The sequence below is a fragment of the Anas platyrhynchos genome, chromosome 18 (assembly GCF_047663525.1).
Source record: "Anas platyrhynchos isolate ZD024472 breed Pekin duck chromosome 18, IASCAAS_PekinDuck_T2T, whole genome shotgun sequence".
NCBI lineage: Eukaryota > Metazoa > Chordata > Aves > Anseriformes > Anatidae > Anas > Anas platyrhynchos.
Window position 1 is genome coordinate 10,914,977 of NC_092604.1, and position 23,328 is coordinate 10,938,304.

At 47.0% G+C, this 23,328-nt stretch overlaps 1 protein-coding gene across 5 annotated transcripts; it reads right to left on the reverse strand.

The window, feature by feature from the left end:
* Positions 1 to 330: 330 nt before the first annotated feature.
* Positions 331 to 22,326, reverse strand: LRRC8A (leucine rich repeat containing 8 VRAC subunit A). 5 transcript variants are annotated; one of them, XR_003500996.3, is made up of 5 exons: positions 21,334 to 21,487; positions 20,020 to 20,145; positions 8,815 to 10,978; positions 5,162 to 5,928; positions 331 to 4,363 (listed from the first exon to the last, which is right to left on the reverse strand). XR_003500996.3 is itself a non-coding variant. In XM_072025139.1 (4 exons), the coding sequence occupies exons 3-4, from the start codon at positions 10,969 to 10,971 to the stop codon at positions 5,653 to 5,655; spliced, it is 2,433 nt and encodes an 810-aa protein (XP_071881240.1). In that variant the 5' UTR covers positions 10,972 to 10,978; positions 20,020 to 20,145; positions 22,213 to 22,326; the 3' UTR covers positions 331 to 5,652. The 5 variants fall into 5 exon arrangements, 4 of the variants coding, with proteins under 4 accessions (XP_071881240.1, XP_027326474.1, XP_027326473.1 ...); XM_072025139.1 differs by lacking the exon at positions 21,334 to 21,487 and adding an exon at positions 22,213 to 22,326 and having other exon boundaries at positions 331 to 5,928; XM_027470673.3 differs by having other exon boundaries at positions 331 to 5,928; positions 21,441 to 21,573.
* Between the last annotated feature and the right edge of the window lie 1,002 nt (positions 22,327 to 23,328).

Genomic DNA, 23,328 nt, shown 5'->3' on the forward strand with positions numbered 1-23,328 from the left:
ATGCATTCTGAAAACCCAAGTTTCTACAGGTCCAAGCAGACAATCCTCCAACAATCTGTATTTGGCAATGTAAATTGTTTCAGCCATTTCTTAAAGCGATGGTGAAACATGTAAAGCAGTCCAGGCTTGCCACTGAGCAGAATCTTTCACTGCGCATCTTTCTTATTCATAAAGTGCTGTAATCCACAGGAGCTCAAGCAATGAGTAAAAAAATAATAAATTCTACACAATAGCTAGAATTATTAACATCTGTCTTCTGAAGAGTGAGATCGTCAGAGACTAAGTGCCTTTGCATACAGGAAACCAAAGAAAACAGACATAAAAGGAAAATGCAAATTAAAAATTAATTTTTTTATTCTGTTAAAGTGTCCAGTCTTACAAGTCTTTCCGAGAAAACAATAGCAGCCTTCAGTGCTTAAGGTGGAGGTGCTGTTGATCAGCTGCCCAAACAATCCCACGTACAAAGTGAATGTCATGATTCTGAAATGTTACACCAAGTTGCAGGTCTCAGATGCCAAACCACAACCCTGCGAGCACATCTACAAAATGGGAGTGAGCAATGTTTAAGCCATGAGTAGTGTCTTACTTAAATGGATGCGTTTGTCAGCTTTAAAAGTGACTCAGGCCAATTAGCCCCCTTCTCATTAAGTTGAAAAATTTTCCCCATTGTTCAATAAGCTTCCTTTAAAGGAGACAGAGAGAGGAATGGAAGGGTATTTCCAGAAATTCCAAATTAAGCCTTTCTTTGTGCAATTTCACATAAAGTTCATCTTAGTCATTGGAGTCCATCAATTCAAGTGCAATTACTTTTGAAAAGGGATTTCAGACAAAACTCCTGATGGATTTTACGCTTCCAAAGCGGTTAATATTAACCTGTCACTGCAGCTGGAGCAATGGAGAGAGAGAAAGGTTTGAGACCAACAGTACCTTTGTCCAATTCCAGTTCTGCTTCGTGCACTGCCACAGTGCAGGTAGGACAAAATCCATTCTGTTTTGGCACGTGCTTATTAAGACTACAGGATCTGCTGTGTTGCCAAACAGCAATAAAAAAAAAAAAGATGCAATGAGGAGGAAAAAAACTCAAAGTGAAACTGAGAGCTTTAGTATTCAGCACTGACACAGCCTTACCTTTGGTAACATTTCAGGGTAGATGGTGCTACTGTTTATGGTATGACAAGATTGTTCTTCAATGAGAAAAGTCATGCCAACACTTAAATCTTTCCATGCTCTCCACATTTGAAAGGAAAAGAATCAGAGGGAAGAGCTGGCTTCAGGCAGAGACAATTGCAAATACTCTAGAAGAAGCAAGTGCCTCAGCAGAGCAGTTACCTTAGTGTCTGGAGAAGGCACAGCTCTCAATGAAAAAACTATTCCTCCCCTGAAGGGCTGAAGAAAAAAATCCAGAGAATTCAAACCGAGTCCCTTTCCAAAGAGGAAAGAAGGTAAGGAAGGGAAACGATGTCACAGCTGTTGAATCAACATTCAAGCCTTTTTTCCTCCCCATACACAGCATCCCCTGAAAAGGATGCGATGTTGTTCTGAAATTCCTAGAATTGTTTCTTAGAGCAAAAAGAAGAGGACCCTCGGTGTGGTTCAGCAACAGAAAGCCACTTAATACTATTTATGGTAATGAACACCAAGATCTTGCTTTAATTAAAATGAAGCGAGCTAAATGGAGTGTATAAATGGTAATAAGAAAAATAAAAAATGAGGTAGGACATTCTCCGGAAGTGACAATTAATACCAAAGAACACCACATCATGAAAGATACCAGTAACAGCTTGTATTGGGCTTCTGTTTAACCATTCAGACCAGCAGAGGACATTAATTTCAGCTGCTGAATTAGCTAGGGACCAAAGAGTAAATTCAGAAATCTTAAAGAAAAGCTCCAACTAACATTCCAGTGCATAGTTTGAGGTACAGCAAGTTTTAACGTATTTAATAGGTTTGGTATCCCTTGCCTTACAGTTAGTTTAAAAAATCGGTTGCAACTTACTACTTTTTGGGGTATTTAGCAGGAAAGGTAGAATTCCATTTTACTAACCTTCAGTCCTAGCATGGGATGATCATGCTTGTGATCAACAGGGGCTCCAAGAACTCATTCAGCTCAGCAACGCTATTAAGGAAACAGTTTTAATTCAAGTTGCTTTTATAGTTTAGCAGCTAATAAATCTGTTTTGCCATTAACTAGAGTGCTTTGAAAAGACAGGCCAGGAAAATAAGACGCTGACCTGTTGATTGTCTGCTTCAGTTGAACTTCTTTCTGAACATACAGATCTGTGTCAGAAAAAGCTAAGCTTCAGACTTGAAAGAATATCCACTGACCGAATGCTTGCAAATGAGGAGGGATTGTTGACGTAAGCTCATCCCTCAAACTGAGTGATCCAGGCTGGTATGGGAAGTGGACTGACTCACTGTGCTGTGGGTTGAGTTTTGTTGGAGTCCTAAGCAGCAAACATGTTCAGGACCTCGTGGTTTAGACCCTATCCTTGAAGTTTTAAAGCTTCTTCCATTTCATCATTGGAAACTGATACTCTGGAACCAGTATTTTTTTCATGGAAGACCAAAAAGCACATGTCAGGAGCAGATAAATAATGTCATCTTCCAGAAAGGCGATTTATTTTCGTGCCACCTATGTTTGTGGTACAGGAACTTATCAGACTGCTTATTCCAATTTTGCCACCCAGGAATCTATCTCAAGCCCTAGCAGCCATGATTGAAAAATTGAGCTTGGAATATCGAAATAGGAGCCAAAAGCTAGTGTTCCCATGCATGATCAATACTGGCCTATCTTAAAAATTGCTTTGTAGACCTCAGGCATAGGACAGTCTACTCAGCAAGCAGCAGCATAGCTCTGTTATTTGATAGAAGTTACAGATTCTTGCTTCTAGCAGAATATTGCCCACTTCTCCAATGAGTTCAGCACTGACATACGCAGTTCAGGAGACTTACAAGCTTCTAGAAGCACTGCAGCACATAAGCAGGGGCTGCTTATAGAAAATTCTAGCCTAGCTGCACAGAGTTTAATTGCATAATTAGCATCATCCCTAAAAATCAAGAGTCAAAGCACTCATCTACGATGAGCTGGACACACAGGAGAAATCTCTCTGCTCCCGTAAGCTAGGTTAAAATTCTGCTCCTCTAAGCTAGGTTAAGACTCTGCCAGGTGCAATGCCTTTTCAGCCCTGCCTAGCCTAAAACGCACACGTTGTAAACCAATTACCCAATGGCCTTGAATACAATACAGAGTTCAAGCCTCTATTCTGTTACAATTGCTCTCCAGCACAATATTTTGGCACCAAATAAGGAAGAAAAAAAGGCTTCCTTCACCCTCCAACACACCCTTCACCCTGCCCCTGCAGCCACCACGAGGGACCGCCTGGAAAACAGCATTACCCTAGCTAAGCCTAAAGCCACTCCTGCCTTACTTAAGCAGCGTTAAGCCCACCTCACAATTGCTCTCCCATCAATCCGAAACGCTCGCGTGAATGAGTCCAATCCAAGAGGCATTAACGCTTCTGAGCGCCAGCGTCTGCCCTGATGCAGTGCATTTTGGAGTAGCTTCCTTCCCCCATTGCTTCAGCAGCGGCCCCAACCCTAACAGGATTTCACCAGGCTAACCCTGTTACAAACAAGAAGAGCTTTTAGAGTGCCTTGCCTTCCAGATCAGGAGATTTAATTATTGTTGCTCCCCTGGACTGTTTAGACTTCTCATGATGAACTAAGGGAGGCAGAATTTGCATCCTCCTTAAAAGCAGTTTTATAAACAGATTTCCTAGATTTTAATGTAGCTTTATTTAAGCGTCTGAACATCAACAAATCCAGAGCCCGTTTAACATTGTCCATGGTTTCGGCGTATTTAGTGTGCATATTTCATATCTTACATCTGATGAAGAAAGCCATAGCGTGTGCCCTACTGCACCAACATCCAAGGGATCACCGGGATTTGCTAAAGCCAGTGCTCTCGCTGGCCCTTTGCCAGGAAACCGCTCTCAGAGCCGGCTGCAGCTTCCCCCTTCCATACACACGGGAGGCCTCCGAAACACTTGGTGCCTCAGCTTGCAGCAACTCCACCTCGCAGACGACCTACCAGCTCAATGCAGGGTATTGGAACCGGGGCCTGCAAGTCCACGAGCCTCTCCTCTTCCTTCTGATGGAAAAGCGCAGACTTAGGGCGTCCTGCAGGCACCCACCTTCACCACCCCGCCTCGGGGACACGATTAGCAGCAGCTATCGCGAGTTATTCACCTCTGCCAGCGCAGGGTTTCGTCAAACGATACCAAACAGGTCAGGCTTGTTTCAATAAAGGCTGCTCTGTCCCAGGGATTGAGAGCTCAGTCCACAGAGGGTTCTCAGGCTGCTCCTTAACAATGGGGGAACGAAACAGGAGGACAGGTTACTTTTCCAGCACCAAGTTCAATTGGGATTAGCCTCTTATGTAGTGCAAGAGGTGTAACAGGAACTGACAGCTGCTACAGTGAGCAGGGCAACGGGATAAAAAACCAAAATCAAGCAGGTTTGTAGTTTGTGCTCCTGAGGAACACTTGGCAACACATCTAACGACTTCATGGGGTGGGGGCAGAGGAAAAGTGAGCATTCCTCTTCACTACAAACACCATCAACCCTGGGAGAGACCTTGACACACTGGTCAGTTTTGCATTCGCATTTGCCACATGACAGAATACCAGGAATTTAAAAGCAGATTGAAAACTTTAAAAGCCAAATCCTGAAGTAACTCAGTGCTTCTGGGAGAAGGAATTAGACAGTCCAACCGCTCTTTATCCAGATCTTCTCCCGCTTACACTATAACCATCCATTTCAGACCAGGCTTAAACTCTGGAATTATTTCAGTTAGTGCCTCCAACACCTCAGCTGGAGAAGGATGCTGTGTGATCTGCTCGTCAGCACAGGTGACTTGAAACAATTAAAATAGTGCAACCTCAAATGTGCAGACTGAGTTTTGGGGGAGGACCCATTCCCTCCCTAGGGGCAGAGGACAGCATGTCAAGTGCAAGAGGGAAATACAATTTGAAACAAAAGATGATCCTGCATCCAAGCTGATGTCTGAGATAAATTTACCCCCCAAAATCCTAATGCCAACATCTAGATAGAAATCAGCTGCCTGTGTCCTATCTTACCCCCACTGCAGGGCCTCACTTACTGAATTGCTGAGCTGGAGGGAAACTGTACCAGGTGTCACAGAGATGGAGGTTCAGGAGGCTTCCTAGGCTCTTGATTCTTGCTTGCAGGACACTGGACACTCTCAGTCCCTGACACATGTAATCCCCATTTGAGGCAGTGCAGCAATCCCCATGTTTCCTGTTCTCCTTCATTCAAAGGAGATTTCTTCTCACCAGCACCATCCACCTCACCCCATCTCCTGTCCAGAAGAGCAGCGACACCTCTTATCCCACCGGCCCTCGCTCAGAAGCCATCTAACCTGCCTTGATCCTCATCCTGATCCCAAGCTTTCCCCATCCTGCATCTGAGGCAAGAAGCAGCCTCAGTCAGAGTCATGATTGTTCAGGGACTCCTTGGCTAGTCTGATAGCGATTGGAGAGGAGGAAGGGGAGGATCTGGGAAAAAGGGGACTGGAATGGCCTTGGGTTTCCTTCTAGCTGGTCAGAGGTTTTTCCCCCTTCTTTCAGGGGCTCAGGCTTGTTCTTTGTCTGCCCTCCACAGCCGCTCTTTGACTTCCAAGGGCAGCGTGTTGAACAAGTCCTCCTCCACCACCAGCCCGCTACGTTTCAGCAGAGGACACTCTCCCAGCTCCACCGGCAGGCACTCCAAGCGGTTCCCCCGCAGCTCGATCTGGGAGAGGTTTGTCAGCTCTCCAACCCGGGAGGGGAGGGACTGCAGCACATTGTTTCCCAGGTTCAAGGTTCTCAGCTTCCTGCACTGGAACAGCTCTGGTGGTAGACTCTCGATCTGAAGGGAAAAAAAAAAAACAAAACAATCAGAGGCAAAGTCACCAAACAGAACAAGCTCAAACAAGTGCACACAATGTTCCAGGCTTTACAGAGTTTTCAGTCATCCACTTCTCCCTCAGGTGAGCTCCTGCTTCACACCACAAGGACTGTTCCCAAAGCAGGAGACACCACACTGTAAGGCTTCCCACCACAGTTCTCCCACTGGTCTTTTCCAGCCCTTCTCGGAGCACTGCCCTGCCAGCAGACCTCACAACTGTTTGGCACCTCCCAGCTTTGAGATCTTATTATATTAACTGCTGTAAACCAGATCATTCTTCAGTCTTCGTGCTGTCCACTCCCAATTATGTGCATGACACACTGGATTTTCATGCATGCCCTTTCCATTTCCTGAAGCAGAAGCTACGTGGGTATAATTCCCAGGCCCTTAGAACTGCGAGTAGCCTTCCATCATTTCTGCAGGGCTTGGAAGTGTTGCAAGGACCTTCTAGGCTCCAAAGTGCATGGCTTTTTTTTTTTTGAGGGGGGGTTTGGGGACAGTGACAGTGCTACAAAACACGAAGGTGGTGGTGGGAAAGCTAACAGTTGGTGGCTTCAAATCACTGATTTAATAAGACTTATTTCTATCAGCCCCAACCTCCTTCCAGAGGATTTCTAAGAAAATATAGCTAAGGTTTAACAAATACTAGGCCAGGAATTAAATGCACCAATTCAGTATTCTCTCCTTAAAGCCTCATCATGAAGACTTACTTGCCCTTAAGCACAGACATGCCTTTTTACAACTTGAATTATGCACGATACAGCTGAACCGGGCTGTAATCAGTTTTGAATGAGATTGAGTCCAATGAAAAGCCACAACAAGACCAATTAAATGCAGTTAAATTCAGCCACTGGTACTGTCAAGTGTTATACAAACATGCAAACAAATGATCGCAGACTCTCTTGAAAGTAATACAGTTATTTAAGGGACAAGGATTGGTTTAGGAAGGAAGCAGCGTGCTATAACATGGCCTGCTTCCCAGAACCCTACACTGGTACCAGCCAACTCCAGGAGTATTTATTTGCTAAGAAAGGATATTTGAGATAACTCCTGGCCCACCAGCTCTTTTGTTTCTTGCTGTCATTGTTCCCCGTAAATAACCAGGCTGTCTGAGCCCCAGGGTAATTGTGGCACTGCCCAGGCACCTGCAAGGGATATAAGCAGCTTAGCTGCTGCACTAGGTCCTCACCACCTTCTGCTTCAGAACACGCTGGCACGAAGGCTGCTCCACCTTCCCTGCTGCATTAGTATTTTTGCAGAGAAAACAGGGTGGTGCCATATTCTGATGCAGAAAATGAAGCTGCCTCCAACTCCTTTTCCTCCAAGAGAAGCTCCACCCCGAGACTGCAGAGGCTACGCTGCAGATTAACTCTCAGGAAGCTCTGGTTGCAAGGTTGCCAGAAGACAAATGGGACAGAGTTAAGGGCAGCAGCTTGAGAGTTGTTAAAAACTTCCCCCTCTTCACTTAACACCACCCTCAGAAGCTCCACCTATCAGCCACGCTCACCCTGAGAAAATATTTTGGCTTTTAACCTAACTTGAAGCAATGTGTGCATACCATGAAGTTTGGAGCTTAAGCCATCCAGGCGAGCTGATGCACAGCCACCCAGGCCATGAGTGCTGGGAAAAAATGAGTGAGCAGCTATTGAACTGGGACAGTCGAGTGGCTGCTGCTTGCTGTTACTCCTCGGGTGCAAGCAGGCTTGAACCTTCAAATATTGACCTGAAAAAACTGGCTGGAGTTTTAGAAACCCTGCATCATACTGAACTGCATTAGAAATTAAAGACTTCATTTGAGAATGTTTGCCTTGCAAAAGCCACCCAGTCCTGGAGGTGCTGTGTTTGCTTCTCTCAGAGAACGTGACAGCGTTTGGTTATGCAGACATCTCACCAGTAAGGGACTCGATATATGGCAGTGAGACCAGGACAGTTCTACTGCATGCTCACTGAGAACCCAGCAGCCACTCATCAGTCTGTCTGCACTTTGTGCAGTTCTGTTACAGCCTTCTGCATGGCAAACTTCAGCAAACAGAGCGAAGGAAGGCCTCAACAAGTCCTTCAGCTCAGCACAGCCCATGCAGTCACAGGTTGATCTTTGTGCTACCTGGCAAGTGGAGTCTCCTTCCTCCCAAATGCAGAATAAAGATGCAAGAAAGCCCATGGGTATGTTTGGCTTTAAGCAATTAAACTCCTTCCGACACAAGGGCATCACAGCACACAGCTACCCTTCTAACCTGCCTTGCACTTGGACACCTAGGGCTCAGACTTCCCCTATGTGGAATTAGGCAAGAAGGCACGCAGCCACCAGCGTGAGGCACAGCGAGGTGCCACCACACCCCCTACCCTCAGGATCAAGTTCACTTTCACATCCAGCTGAACTATAGAGTATTCCCCAGAAACGAGGAGTGCTACATGCAAAGTTGTGAGCCACACACCCCCTACATGGCTGCTGTCACAGTGTACACACGTGGCTTAAGGTGTGGTGCTAAATTAAGACTATGGTTTCTCAGACCTTCATTTTAAGCCCAAAGCTGATGTCAGTCTAGAGAGGACAAGCTTCCAACTGCAGAGAAACAACTAAGACAGGATTTATGAAATAGCCTCCAACTGCCACTTAAAAGCAATTTCACTGGAAGATAAGAAACAATACAAAACAAGAGCTGCTCAAAGAAGGGCCCCTGGAGTTATTTGTCTTAGATAAAACCCTCAGAGAGGAACAAAAGCCTGAGAATTTAAACAGAACAGCAGTGCCAGGAGTATTTCACACACCAGGGTACCATGTTTAATCACAGAGACAAAAGAAGTAAGAGCTACTACTCAGGAATGCTCAGGTTCTCTCCCACTTACCCTGTTGGCTGTCACAGCCAGGTTCTGCAGATTTTGGAGGAGTCCTATGTCTGGCGGTATGAAAGTCAAGTTGTTGTGGCTGAGATCCAAATACCGAAGTTTTCGGCAATAGAAGAGCTGGGTAGGGATCTTCTCGATCTTGTTCCGATTCAGGTAAAGGCGCTCCAAGTTGGTGAGGTTGCCTATTTGCATGGGGATGTAGGCAATGTGGTTGTACCACAATTTAAGGCAAGTGAGACGATGTAAGTGCTGGAAGCTGATGATTTCCTCAATGGTCTTGAGGTTATTGTCCTTCAGGTCTATCTCCTGCAGATTGTGGAGGCTAAAGATGGAGTGAGGAATGCGTTCTAAATCACAGCGGATCAGCTCCAGCTCTGTCAGGTTGACCATCTTCTTAAGGCTGTTGAGAACAATGAGCTTGGTGCCCTCGTTGTTGATGGAAAGCTTCTGAAGATGCACGCCAACATCCGTCACCACCTGTGGCAGCTTGGTGAGGTTACTCTTCAACCTCAGCACCTTCAGCCTCTTCAGCTCCCTCAGGCCATCTATCACGATGTACCGGTTGTTCTCAGCGCTCAGATTCCCCGTCAGATGAAGCTCCTCTAGTGTCTTCAGGCTGTAAATCCAAAGAGGAATCTCCTTGATGTCTGTGAACTTGATGTGCAGAGACTTCAAGTTCTCCCTCAGGAAGGCAAGGGCTGGAGCCTCAATTTTGGCAGCGGTGTGGTAGAGCCATAGTTCCTTAAGGCTGGTGAGCTGGGCGATGCTTGGGGGAATAGTGACATCAGGGATGAGCTCCAGCTTCAAGACCTCCAGCTCAATGAGGTCAAAAACCGTGTCGGGAATGCCACTCAACATGAAGAGATGTAGTTCCAGCTTGTCCTGGGAGTTCTTGGTGATCCTCTGGCGCAGCTTCTCCAGAGTCCACTCGTTGTTGAGGTTCAGCTGCCGCAGTTTGTTCTCACTCACCTCCGACAGAAAGACAGCGAAGCGCTTTGAGTACAGGGGGTCATACTGGTCGATCAGGTGGAGCATAAAAGCAAAGTCATTTTTCACGTCAGGAATGTCGCTGTAGCTGCTCTCCTCCCGGATAGACTCGAAGGAGTACTTCTTGAGCGATCGCCTCAGCATCCACCAGAGCGTGTACATGCAGATCAAGCCATAGACTATCACCAAACTGATGTAGAAAGACGCCAAGATTTTGAAGAGCGTGGCCAAAGGATGAGCACAGCGGTACATCCTGTAGCCAGTCAAGCTCTCAATGTCCACTTTACAGTCAACGTCAAACGTTATGTTGTTGACATAGTAAACGGTATAGCAGATGATCAGGATGAACTTGATTACTTTGATGATGGTCTGCCTCATGTAGAGGCGGTACACTATATCTCCCTCTTCCACGTGCGTTCGGAACTTTTTCACTTTTTCAAAGAGTGCTTTGGCCTGCTCACCTTCCTTTTTGTCTAAGACTCCCGTCTCAGACCGGTCCACGATCCCTTGCTCGATTCGAGACTTTGTTCTCTGCAGCATGGGAACAGTGGCTTCCACATCCTCACTGACTGTGGAGGATTTCTTGTCCATGGAGCCATTCATTTTCCCAAATGCTGGCTTGGTATCACTCTCTTCCACCACCGTCTCAGATAATGCCCTCGTTGTCCATGGAGAGTCAAAACACTTAAGCAAAATAGACACAAAGTGCTCCAGCTTGGAGCTGGTCCGTGGGAATTTGAACCAGAAGTTGCTACAAGCCAGGAAGATGAGAGTATGCAGCAGCACCAGATAAGGAAAATACTTGGCAAACCAGTGAAGGCGGTTTTCATAACACACCGCGTCCACGTAGTTATACTGGTGCCGGTCCAAATCATACCGGATCCCCGTCGGCCCCGTATCAGCAGAGGGAACAAGACTGGAGTTAAAGTAGGTGCGCTCCGGGGCTGCGGCTGTCCAGCCTCTGACAGAGTCATTGCAGGAGTCTTTGGTAACCCATTTACAGGGCAAACAAATCATTTTGTCCTGGGTGACCTGAAGTGTCCCTCCAAACACTGCGATCATCAGCATTACTATGGAAATGTAGTCCGTGAAGACGTCCCACCATGGCTTCAGGATGCGGTACGCTGGCTGCGTGTCAGCAAAGTATCGCAATTCAGTGACTGGAATCATGATTCACCTGAAAGGAAAACACAGGCAGGCATTACTAACCTCACCTCTTTTGTTCTGCTTCTCTAGAGGGTATCAGGAAACCTCACGTTTTAAGTGCTAGCACAGCAAGAGTGGAATTATTTGAGTCCCTGTTTCAAGTCACTCAGACACTAATAAATGAAGCTACCTCTGAGTAATTTGCTGCAGCTGAGGCTGTGAAGTTATTTTGTTTTCCTTGACAAATGAGCTGTCACAAGCCATCAGAACTGATACTTGTCATTAGGAGTCTGCGGTTAAGAAATTCACACCTACAGCAAGCTCCCGGGAGCAGCCTAAACTACGCTGCCAGAGCAGGATCTGGGAGCTCGCAGTTTTATCTGGGGATTTTATTTCAGGATGAAGGAATTTGGCAGCATTGTTAGGAGAGAAAACCCCCCCACACGGCATAGCGGTCATGAGTCTGTTACTCTTTAACAGAGCTAATAGTTCTGCACTGCATGACTCAAACAGCATTAGAGTTATACTTCCTAGAACCACTTGACGGATGCAACTCAACATGTTTAATCAAGAAATCTGGGAAAGAGAACAAAGTTGCCCAATATTATGCCTTTTCCTTCCACATAAGTTGTGGCTTTCTTCTTTCCATCAATTCCAAGGAGAAATTAATTACCTGCCCTCTGATAGATTCATTACTGAAATCCTGTAAAAGCTGCTCTGTCTTATTCACTTCAGAAGTATAGGAAGGGGGCGACATACTTAAACACAAACTCACTTCCTTGAGCAACCACTCCCACCCACAGTTCATCTCAGCTGGGATTTAAAGTGTCACAAAGGAAACCAAAAGGTTCTGGGAAGCGGGGACCTTGTGGCAGTGCTCATTCTGTCTTTCAGACTTCCAGAAGGAACTTCAAACGCATTCTTCCTCAAGCCACAGAAAACCCAGAAGCCTGACCGATTCATGGAACTGCAAGCTCAGAAACTTTCCATGTATCTGATGAATGATCAGCACAAACGAGAGTTCATGAAATTGTTGTACCTTGTTCTCGTGGCGAGCAGTGCTATCACACCACACTTGCTGGCAAAGTTCAGCAGCAGAAGCACAAAGCTCTCGGTCATTTTGAGACTCCCATCAACTCAGCCGGAACGGAGGAAGACCAAAGGTTCGAGCACGTTTCCTTGTAACGCTCAGACACGGTCCTGACAAGCCCCTGGGGGCTGCAGGTTCAGCAGTGGGTTTTTATATAGCACTGGCTAGTCAGCGTGCCCACACCATCTGCTTTGGTTGAGCTGAAGTTTTTATTTAAAATTAACTTCCAGCACAGAACTGCTAAGGAAGCCCCTCCTAATGGGAGCTCCAGAAGCACCACATGCCCTAGGGACACTGAATACAGAATGCTGTTCCCTGGTTTGCCACTTGCAACAATAAATAAACAGCAGAACGCCAACATAGTGAGGCTGGGGTAACCCTAGATAGTTGTTTTTTTTTTTTTTAGAAGGGAATGTTGGAAGAAAGCAGCAATGTCTGTTTTGGAAGTTCACTAATACAAGGCACAACAGCACATCTATGAATTTACCAATGAGTAAACTCACACGATCACAAACCACTCAAGCTTCTGGGTTTTCTTCGCCTTGTGGAAGAATGGGTTTGAAGCTCCTCCTGCAAGTCTGAAGATTACACATTGACAGGGACGAGCAGGCAAAACTGAACAGCCAGAATAAGAGGGCTGACCAGGAATGCAGAGCCCCCCTCGAGTCTCATTGCTAGCTTGCTGCAAGGCCCAGGTAAGGCATTTCAGCTGTGCCTCAGCTTCCTTCCCTGCATACATCCATCACAAGGAAAGCCCAGATGTGGTGGAGAGTTTCTGTCGCGATTCCTTCCAAACTACATCTAAGAAGTAACAGATGCTGCTGCACCACTCGTTGCTCTCCCATAGGGCTGCGTAGGTTCCCATCCCTCTTTTCCTTACAGGAATGTGCAGTGAGGACAGAGATGCTGTTTGTTAAACAACTGTTCCCTGCTGAAACAACTCCTTACTCCGGCACTACACCAAGAAAAAAAAAAAAAACAAAACACAAAAACAAAGCACTTCTCTTGCCTGGGTACAACTTGTCCCCAAAGATCCTTTCGTTTTCCTTCCTGTGCTTCACTACTCTTGGTAGAGAAGCTTCTGTAGGGATTGGTAGGTCACTCGCAGCTGTCCCTGGCAGGGTTATGAAACAGGGAAGAGGTCTCTTCAGGAACCAGTCTCACGGTGAAGGCATTTCCAGACTTGAGCTGTAGGTTGGGTTGCTAGTTCTGGTCAATCCAGGAAACACTTAGCTACTTCTTGCAACAGTCTGACTGTGTTTACTTTGATTTGTACCTCCAGACAGCTGGGAAGGAAAGCAGCAAGCAATTAGGGCAGCAGGCTTCCTAATTCTATTTACCAGTCACATGGGGTAGGAAATCTGCCTTTACATTGTGCAGTTCCAAGGCAGCTCACAAGTCATCTCTTTCGATGTCCCACGGCAGTCCATCACCGCTCAGCATCAGCTATTAAACCCTGACACAGTGGAGCAGGAAATCCCCTGCCCTCCAGTAACAATGATAGGGTCACTGGAGGAAGAAAAAGACATTCATAGCCAGTCCCCACTCCTCCTGGCAGTGGCAAAAGCCCTGTTCAATTCCCAGATGAGCAGCAATAAAACAAGGGGTCACTTCACAGAAGCTGGAGTTCCCCGTGTCTTATCTTATCTTACAGCATCTGCAGCGAAAGGGAGAAGTGACCACCAAAAACTGGAGAAAGCAGGAGGAAAAGCTGCGTCCCTCCTCGCACAGCTTTCCCACACGCAATCCAGTTCCAGTTCCTGAAAGGCTGATGAGTGTTCTGCATCGAGATGCAAGTGTTGTCTTTATTTTGTAGTCATCCATTTTGTAATCGCCTCAGAACACGATTCGTGTTGCAACACTCCCTCCTGGACTGGGGCAGGCAGTTTCACATCAGATTCTCAGGGGCCACCTCTGCCACTTGATGCTCCCCTGCACCACAGGATTCTTCCCAGGGGAACCAAGGGTCCCACCACCATACAGAAACGAAGCAGGTGGCTGAAACCCAGACTCTCACCTAGTACATGGGCAGCAGAATAGTGATTTAGGAGGATATTATTCTGGTTTAAGACTAGGAACAACCCTCATATGAGAACAGCTAGCCAAAACAAAAGTTACCACCCTCATGACCAAAACCAGACCAAGCTCCTTAAGAACAGCAAGAAAACTGCAGAGATCTCAAGCCTCTGCTCTTTAGGAACTGAACCCCAGCGTGCTTTGTCAGCAGGAAAAGCGTTTCCTGAGAAAAAGCGCCGTTCTCTAAGTCACTTGGGTCACGGAGCCTCACTGAGGGCTGAGCACGAACACAGGAGCTGAGTGGGATGGGCAGAGGGAGCTGTGTGAGCAGTTTGCTGCAGAGGGCAACCCAAAGACCAGATGATGAAACTTCAGCCTGCGTGCTGTGTAGCTGGAGGAATCCCCAGGCAAGACATGCAAGACAGTCGCAGCGGTTTTCATGGTGCTTCAGAGTGCCACCAGCTTCAGCGTGTAGACTACAGGAGTTTATGGGCAGGAACAGCCTTAAAGTGGGAAAGAAGTGCTGCATCTGAGCATTCTGGGTGAAGAAATTTGAGCTCAGGTTGCAGACCTTTTCAGCTGGAGCTCAGGAACAGGGGATCTGCTCCAAACGGAGCTACCTCCACCACATGGAGGGCTGATACCGAGATTTTGAAAGAGTGATTTCTTCAAGTTTTAAGGTTGATCTCAAACCTGCATGAGCCAATAGGTAGGAACGTCTGTGCTTCAAGCCCTGAAGACTTATCAGAAGCAAAAGGAAGCTTTCAAAAGGCATAATTAAATAGGCAGGTTTTAGGTATTGCACATTGAGAAATAAATCTGTGTGTATCTGTCTCAAAGGTGTTTCAGCTTTCACATTCCACAGCACTCTACAAGCTACCACAGTTTTGTGAGCAGTTCCTCCCCCAGTTAAGAAATGACTTCACCTTCAAGGGTTCCAGCTGCACCGAAGCAGTGCTGCTTTGAGCACCACGATTCGGAGCCAGGCTGGAACACCCCAGAGCAGCAGCAGCAACATCTGAGACCACACAGGGAGAGAGACCTGTATGCTAAAGCCTCCCTCACACAGCAGGATTACGATGTATCCTGCCATCCAGCCCACAAACACACTCCTGAAGCCTCTGCAATGCACACATTCCCTGTTTAGATACTAAATCTCTCTCCAGTGCCTGCAGATTTACCTGGATCCAAGTTTGCACCCCACTTCTCCTTTCCAAAAGCAGAGTGTTTGCTCCTCTCACCACGCAGCCTCAGAAAGAAGAGCAGAGCCTACTTCATGTGAACAAACCCCATTAGTGTGCCATCCCCACATCAGCTGCTGGGCACGGACCCACCACGTACAGCATTGGTGCTGAACAGGCCGAGACAACAGAAGAAAAGGGAGTTCCAGGCTTACATAACAGCCTGCCAAAACTACCCAGACTTCAACCAACCATAAGCATCACCGAGTACTAATCCTGTGTTTTACTAGACACACCTGGAGGAGAAAGATAATCACTCATCTTAGAAGAACAGGGACTTTCTGAGTGCACCACACCTAAAGAGTGGAATCATTCAGAAACAAGATTAAACGTATCCAGCTGACAATGTATCCAGCTCATATAGCAGCACCAACCTTACCCAGTAAGTCAGATTAACAGAGCCAGGAGCATGAATCCCTTCCACAAGCCTCAGGACCCCTGTGATATTTAACAAATGCAAGGAATAAACAGAGAAACTGCTGCAGGAGCATGAGTATCCTCTCCTTTGGATGATTTCTCTATCAAAAAAAAAAAACAAAAAACTACAATCTACACAAGTGGAGATGGACTTACTGTAGACAGGCACGTGGCTGAGCTGTGCTTTAAATTCCTGCCTGCAGCTGCTGACCTTATCCAGTTAGGGACAAAGTGAACAGGAACATTACTCTTCAGTTTCTCTGGCTAGTTTGTCAGCTTGACTCATCATTTGCTGAATACTTTATCCAGCCTCCTCTTCTTTCCGCTGGCCATTCTGTTACTAAAGGAGATACCGGCAGAACAGGACTACATGCAAGATCTCATGACGTGCCCCCCAAGAATTTCCTGAGTTTCCATCCCTTACTTCCAGGTCCTCCCTGAAATCAGGGAAGTCCTTACCTTCAGTGGGAGGCAGCTTCCCAGGGAGGCAATTTCAGAACACAAACCTGGATGGGCAGACAGGGATGTCTTGTATGTCGGCCACCTGCAATTCTTTCTTTTGTACTACACATTCTTAATTCTCAGGGGCCTTATTTCTAGGACTCACACTGCAAAGCAGCAGTCGAGCACTGCTGACAGTTTCTTACCTATCAGAAGCCCAGAGAACCAGGGAGTTGTTCATCTGCTGACAGCATCTGAGGTAGATAAGGGAAAGAAAAACACTGATGCTCCTAAGACTATAGCCCTGATCATTGACGAGCTAGAACATGTTGCAATAAGCTTTCAACACAGCACAGCTTCCCTCACCAGCATGCTGCCACCTGAAATGCTAAAGGAGGGCAGGACACAGAGCTCTTTGTTCAAACACTGGGAAATGCAAAGAGCTTTGCAAGTCAGAAATGGGAATGGCAATGTGTGTCCCCTCCCCCATGTTTTCTTTTAATTCTGACTCTAATAAAAAGAGAAGGCTAAAACAGAGCTGCTTTCATGCACCCCTCAGAAAACCTTCCAAGCACAGGGACAGCCATGTGATAACTGGAAAAATCCAAGCCGTGAGATGGAGTAAGTCTCGAGTTATTTTGTCCTTCACTGTTTACAGAAGTAAACAGCGAGGAAGCCAGATGCCAGAGTCTGGAACAAACCATGACCCTTACAATTGGTCCTTTCTGCAGGAAAAAAAAAAAAGCACAACTCCTATGGAACAAAACTTTCAAGCAAGAAAAGCAAACATGAAATTCAAAGGATCATGTGTGTGCCATTCAGACTAGCAGGTAGAAGAGTGGAACTGCAGCTGCCAGCACTTACGTTCTTCACTTGGAACAGCCAGCAAACTCGATGCTGAGAGAAAAGTAAGGAGGGTTTCACATCACCACCCACCAGCCTGTATGCAGTGTGCAGCCCCACCCAAGCCAATGGATACAGAAGGATTAAACAAATTAGCTGGGTAACACCTTTTTCCTTATTTTTTCATGAGCTTCAGTAAAATAGCCCACCTGCACTACAATCTTCACAGGAACCTCTTAATTGACTCTGCCTGCCAGATGCAGGACTGCCCTTCTTTTCCTAAGCCCAGTGCAACAGCTCCTGTTTACGGCACACAGGCAAGCCTGTCCTAACAAGTACACAGAAGAACATCTGCACCATCAGAGCTGGGTTGGCCTGCCCCGTTTGCTGCCTTTTGAGAGTGTTCTGCCCCAGCTGCAGGGAAGTGAGCATTCTCTGGAGTTACCTGTATCACCAACGCTCGGCGCAGGGATGTCAGGGGGATACAGCTGTGGGAACGGCAGCGCTGTCAGATGCCTTGCTCCAGTGATGTGAACCAGAGAAAAGTGCCTGTGTCAGCTCACGCATTATGAATGCACAGGGGCACAGGCTTGCTGTCCAAAATTAATTTTCTCTTTGCCATAGAAAAGATGCTTCAAGGACAGGGCACTGGAACTTGTCTCGGAAAAGTATAACAGCATTCTTCCCACAGGACACTGCAAAACAGCCCCACATACTGACAAATGCAAGTGATTTTATTAATTGTTAGTAACTAAAATTAAAAAATAGCCACAGCGTTAACCTGGAACAACCAGACCAGCTTCAAGCAGCCCCTCAGCTGCAGCAAAAGCCTACTCGGCATTTAATTCCAGCTTTGGAGACTGATACAAGAAGAGGTAAACAACTGTTTTCAGCTGAAGACAAATGGTGGGCAGAGCAGAGCTTTGACAGATCTAACAAGAGATTAAGAAATCAAGACACTAGATTCAAAGCAAGCGAAAACTCTTAAGCAAGGGTAATCATAATTGATTGCTGACAGACTGACACAACACACACAAACCTATTAGCTTGGAAACAGCTGTGGCAACACCCAATGAGATGAACCAAAGATGATTAGACAAGAGCAATGTAAGACACCAGCTATCAACACCATAATATTTAGCCTCAGCCTGACAAAAGAAGAGGAGTATGTGCGTGTTTACCCACTTACCCCCAGCCCTACAAAACTTGCCTTCAGGACCATAAGCTTCAAGACACTGGCTGTGACTTCCAGCTCAGAACATTCTGACTGCATTATGTGAGAGATAAGGGACAGGCCATCTAACCTGCAATCACAGAGCTGCTAAAGCCACAAACCTAAAGCAGAACCTAGCAACTAGTCCAGTGCAGGGCTCTACTGCGCACAAAGGTAGGCTGTAGCTAAAGAAATTGGTTGCAAATTCGTCACAACAGAGCAGCTTTGTATTGCCAAGGTAATTTTACAGCAAACATTAACAATGCTTAGGGCAGGAGGAGGAAGCACTATTATGTCAGCAGGGAGGTCACGACTGAACAGCTTTTAGTTGCAGATGCAGTTTGATAGCAGCAAGGGGGCCATAAGTAACCCAGCTGTATCAAGTGTTTTTCAAGCTGCAATACAAAACACACACATCTTATCTACAGTTTCAGGAGAAAGCTGCTTGGAAGATTTCAAGATGTCTTCAAACCATGTAGCCCGTTAAATGCCAGCTCAGTAGCACTTTGAATATCCTCAGCTGAGGTTAGTTTTGAAAACATTTACCTGGGAAAAAAATGCAGGGAGGAGGCTTGTTGCACTGCAACAGAGCATGTTCAGAGTTGATCATTATCAGAACAATCGCTCTGCATCCCCTTACATTGAGGAGCCTCCACAAAATTCGTAAGTCCTTCCCCTCCACGCTCCGCTTGCTCCTCGTTTTCTGAGAGGCCAGAGAAGCTCAATTTAACACCGGAAGTGAGTTTTGCTTCCCTTTTAAATACCCCGCTGCACAAAATCCTCCTTTACAACGTGGGAGAACTACATGAAGGCTGTGATCAAGCCTGCTCTGATCACAGCAGCAACACTAACTTACACAGTCAAGTTTTGTGATTAAAAAAAAAAACATCAGAGCACCACAAACCACGGAATATTTTTCTGAATGTCAGCAGCATTTAGCGAATGCTTAGAGTTGCTGCATTCCAGTAAATCATCACTGGAAGGCTTCAAGCACTCCACATGTCAAACATGGAAGCATTAGCTTTTAACACATGGCTTCTGGCATATCTTAAGGAATTATTTATGCACATCGTCTTTGAATAAAGTTAGGGTTTCCAAATACCACGAGAGGATCAGCACAAAAAAAAAACAAAGCAGCCAACTGCCAGAACACTAACCAGAACACTCGATAAGTCCTAGGGATACTTCTTTTCTGGAAGCAGCATACTGCACCTCTCAATTGCTCAGAACGATCTGGACTGCATCTCTCATCTTGCAGACAAGCAGGCAATTCTGCAGCACCTTTCAACGCTGTCCTAGTGGAAAACCAAGGAAGCAGGGAGTTTCCTGCAACCAGTCCCTGCCATTGCCTGCCACACATGGGAAACAAGTGCACTCCTTAGTCAGCTGGGCAGTTATCTAGGAGCTGCCTCTACATCGATAAAAACGTCATCCTACAGGAAACAGAACAGCCACCAAACTGAACAGAGCGCATACAGCTTTCGGATACTGGATGATTAAGACAAGGAGAAGTCAAGGTTTATGTGGCCAGGAGTTACACATATGGGTGAATGTAACAGTTACGTTCTGCTTTGAACAACGCTCAGTTCCTGTACTCATTCTTCATCTTCAAACTAAGCACTCACAGACTTAGTAAACACACCACTACACTCCCCACACCATCCTCCAATCCACCACTTTGTTCGTTGCTCTTTATCAGTGACCTCACCACCACCCTGTGCTTTGCAACTACATTTAAGTCATTTAAGTCCCGTTCTAGTGAATTACTTTGTCTTTACCCCACCACTCAATAGCTGACCTGAAACCCTTACCCTGCAGCTGGGTTCTGCTATCTGCACTTCAGTTCTCTGTGCTGGAAGTGGATGATGTTCCTGCGGGCTGGATCCTGAGCGGGTGCTGAAGCGTTGCATTCCCCACACGCCATGGGAACAGCTTCCCTGAAATTAAACAGAGATTATCAGCAAAGAGAGAATCAAGTTCATAGAGGGACCATGTTAAGACCCAAACTGGTTAAAAGGGATTAACCTCCTGGAAGAAAGGTCTAGATTTTTTACAGATGAGAAAAACAACTCACAGCTTTACTACCTACTTTCTAGTCTGACACGTTCAAAATTACTTTAAACGTTACCAACAGGAATCTGAAAACGCAGCTCGTTTTCCTTACGATTTTGGATTCAAGCAACTACTCCCTTTCTTCTCGACACATATCTACCACCATTCACCTTAAAAGCAGCAGCAGCAGCTTAGCACCACACCGAGAATTACAGCAGCTGTTTTTTTCCTTGCTTCCTGCATGTCAGCACGGGGCATGGGAAAGCAGGCAAGGGAGCGACCCTAGGGCTTTGAGAGATCTCCCAAGCACCCAGCCATGGAGGACTGCAGAACTTCTGACAGCATTTTGTCAACAAGAGGTGAAAAAAAGCACCGGAAAAGGAAGATGCATCACTAAAAATAACAGGTGAAGATGCTCCGCTAAGAAGATGTTCCTCCTGCTCCCCAGGCTGGCACTGGGGGTGGCAGATTTTGAAGTGGCTCACTCGTAATCAAAGCGGTTCTATTTCAGCCAGCCTGCCGCAAAGGAAAGCTTGAAAGGAGAGGACTCCGCGACCTGACCTTCCCTCCCCGTGTCCCCTCGGGTGACAGCCTCAGCGCCACCCCCGGACCCCGCTCACACCCGCAGCGCCTCAACCCCACACCTGCCCTCCGAGCTACCACGTCCCCCCACATTTTGTGAGGGAAAAAAAAAAAAATAAAGAAAAATTTAATAAAAAAGACAAAACACCCGCTTGGAAAGCAGCCAGAAATTAAGCCAAGCCATCAGCCCCGACCCACCCCACCACCAGGGAGGGGAGGAAGGAGCCCGGACCTCGCCCCACACCCCCGGGGACCGCCAGCCCCGGCCCCCCCCCGGCTGTCAGGGCGGTGGCGGCGGGCACGGGGGGCGCCCCGTTACTCAGCACATCCTCCCCGCGCTCCGCCATCCCCTCACGGATCCCCCCCTCAGGCACCCCCGGACCCCGCCGTGCCCTGCCCGTCCCCTCACGGCTCCTGAGGGGGGCGCAGGGAGGGGACGCACCGCAGCCCCCCCTCCCCACCCTTCACCGTCGCCACTCGCCCGCACCCACCTGGCCCCGCCGTCCCGTCCCGTTCCCCTCCCTCTCTCCCTCACGCCGGCTCCGGCTCCTTTTGTTCGGCCCTGACCGCACCGCGGCCGCCCCACCCAGGAACTGACCTCACCCGCCCGGCATGGCGGCGGCCGCCGCTGCTACTCAGGGGAGGAGGGCGCCGCCATCTTGGGAGCGGGCACGAAGGGCAGCGGCCGCCATCTTTACGCAGGGAGCGGGGGGGGTGTAATGAGGAGGAGGGGGGGGAAGGTGAAGGCGTGGGCGCCATCTTGGTGCAGGGCAGGTGGCAAAATGGGGAGTCTTAAAGGGGCAGCCCCAACGCTGGCCTCAGCCCCGGGCCTGTGGTAGGACAGCTCTAGTTTGGAGTCCAAACCCTTTCTGTAAAAAAAATCCTGTATAAAAAGATTTACCTCTGCCTTATGGTTTATAGTAGATACAACCAGCATCAACATCAAGGCTATTTAATAAGAGAGCAAAAATATTTTAACATCGTTACCCAATCATTTAATCATCATTTACCACTCATTCCTCAAGAACCCACCTATGGAAAACATTCTAAAGGGGAATGTTCTATGATTCTATGCTGAAAGCCCCATTCTTCTCATCGAGAATCATAGAATCATAAGGGTTGGAAAAGACCTTTAAGATCACCTGGTCCGTCCATTACCCTACTACCAGTGTCACCCACTAAACCCTGTCCCCAAGCGCCACGTCCAACCTCTCCTTGAACACCCCCAGGGACGGTGACTCCACCACCACCCTGGGCAACCCGTCCCAATGCCTGACCGCTCTTTCTGAGGAGAAATGTCTCCTCATTTCCGACCTGAACCTCCCCTGAAGCAACTTGAGACCATTCCCTCTGGTCCTACCACTGGTTACCTGTGAGAAGAGGCCGACCTTGAGCTCCCCACACCTTCCTTTCAGTTAGCTGTAGAGAGCAATAAGGTGTCCCCTGAGCCTCCTCCTCTCCAGTTCAGCAAACTAAAACCACTAAAAACACAGCATTCGTTTCCTCGCTGTGGGAGTGGGAATACTGCTGTGTGGTGAGGGTACATCCACCAGCAGTTCTGTGGGGCCTGAAAAAAAGCAGGCTGATCCACTCATGATTATTTTCATTTGGCTGACTCATTAGAGGACGATGGGCAACATCATTTTTTAAAATATTCATAAAGGATAGTTCAAAGGCATTCATTACAATTTCATCAGTGTACAAAAAGCAGTTCTGAGTGGTTAAGTGCAGCCAATTTTAACTTGTATATACCAATGATTGCTGCTGTAGTAAAATAAGCATATCTGTGGCTTTCTAGGAACATTATTGGTCTTAATATCTCTGTAGTCATGGGCACAGGACCTGTACCAGAAGAGCTTTGATTTTGCCTGCCAGAGGACAGGTTTGGAGACAATAACTTACACAGGGCAAGAGCTGGATTTTTGGAAAATATGACATTAAGGATTGCTTATGTTTAGATGTACTTAAATCAAAATATGCTTTCTTCTTTATTTCAAGAGGAAATTAAGGTGAAGTCACACGTTACAGTTGAGCCAGTATAAAGGCCAAACCCTGTCAAAAAGGGTGAGAGTTCATACTCCTGCCCATGTCCTCTTCCCCCCATTCCCTTCTGCTCTGGGCCCTGCCCAGGTCTCCACTTCATAGCTGTGTCTTTAACACTCACACCCTGCCCTGGGCCTGTTCAGCTCACGAACCTGACAGAAAACTGCCCATTTTTTTCTACCAGAATGGCTTTCTGCTGGTTTAGCATGTCTAGTGAGCTCAACTCAGAGTCAAACAACCCCAGATTAGGGCAGCAGGAGGGACTGAGCTGTAAAATTGTCTCAGGATGTGTTGTGAAATCCTTTCAGGAGCAAACAAAAGCTTTCTTTCCAGTTGTTTGTTTCAGTGTTTGCGTTAAACAGAAGTTTAGCAAACAAAGCATTTGCATCTGCCTGCACAGAAATTCCCTCCCGCTTAGTCACGGCAGTGATGCTGTGGGCCTG

Coding starts and splice junctions, on each gene's coding strand:
- LRRC8A (XM_072025139.1), bottom strand. CDS start 10,971: ATGATTCCAGTCACTGAATTGCGATACTTTGCTGACACGCAGCCAGCG. Junction 5,929..8,814: donor TGGCTGTGACAGCCAACAGG/GTAAGTGGGAGA, acceptor TTTTCCCTTCAG/ATCGAGAGTCTACCACCAGA.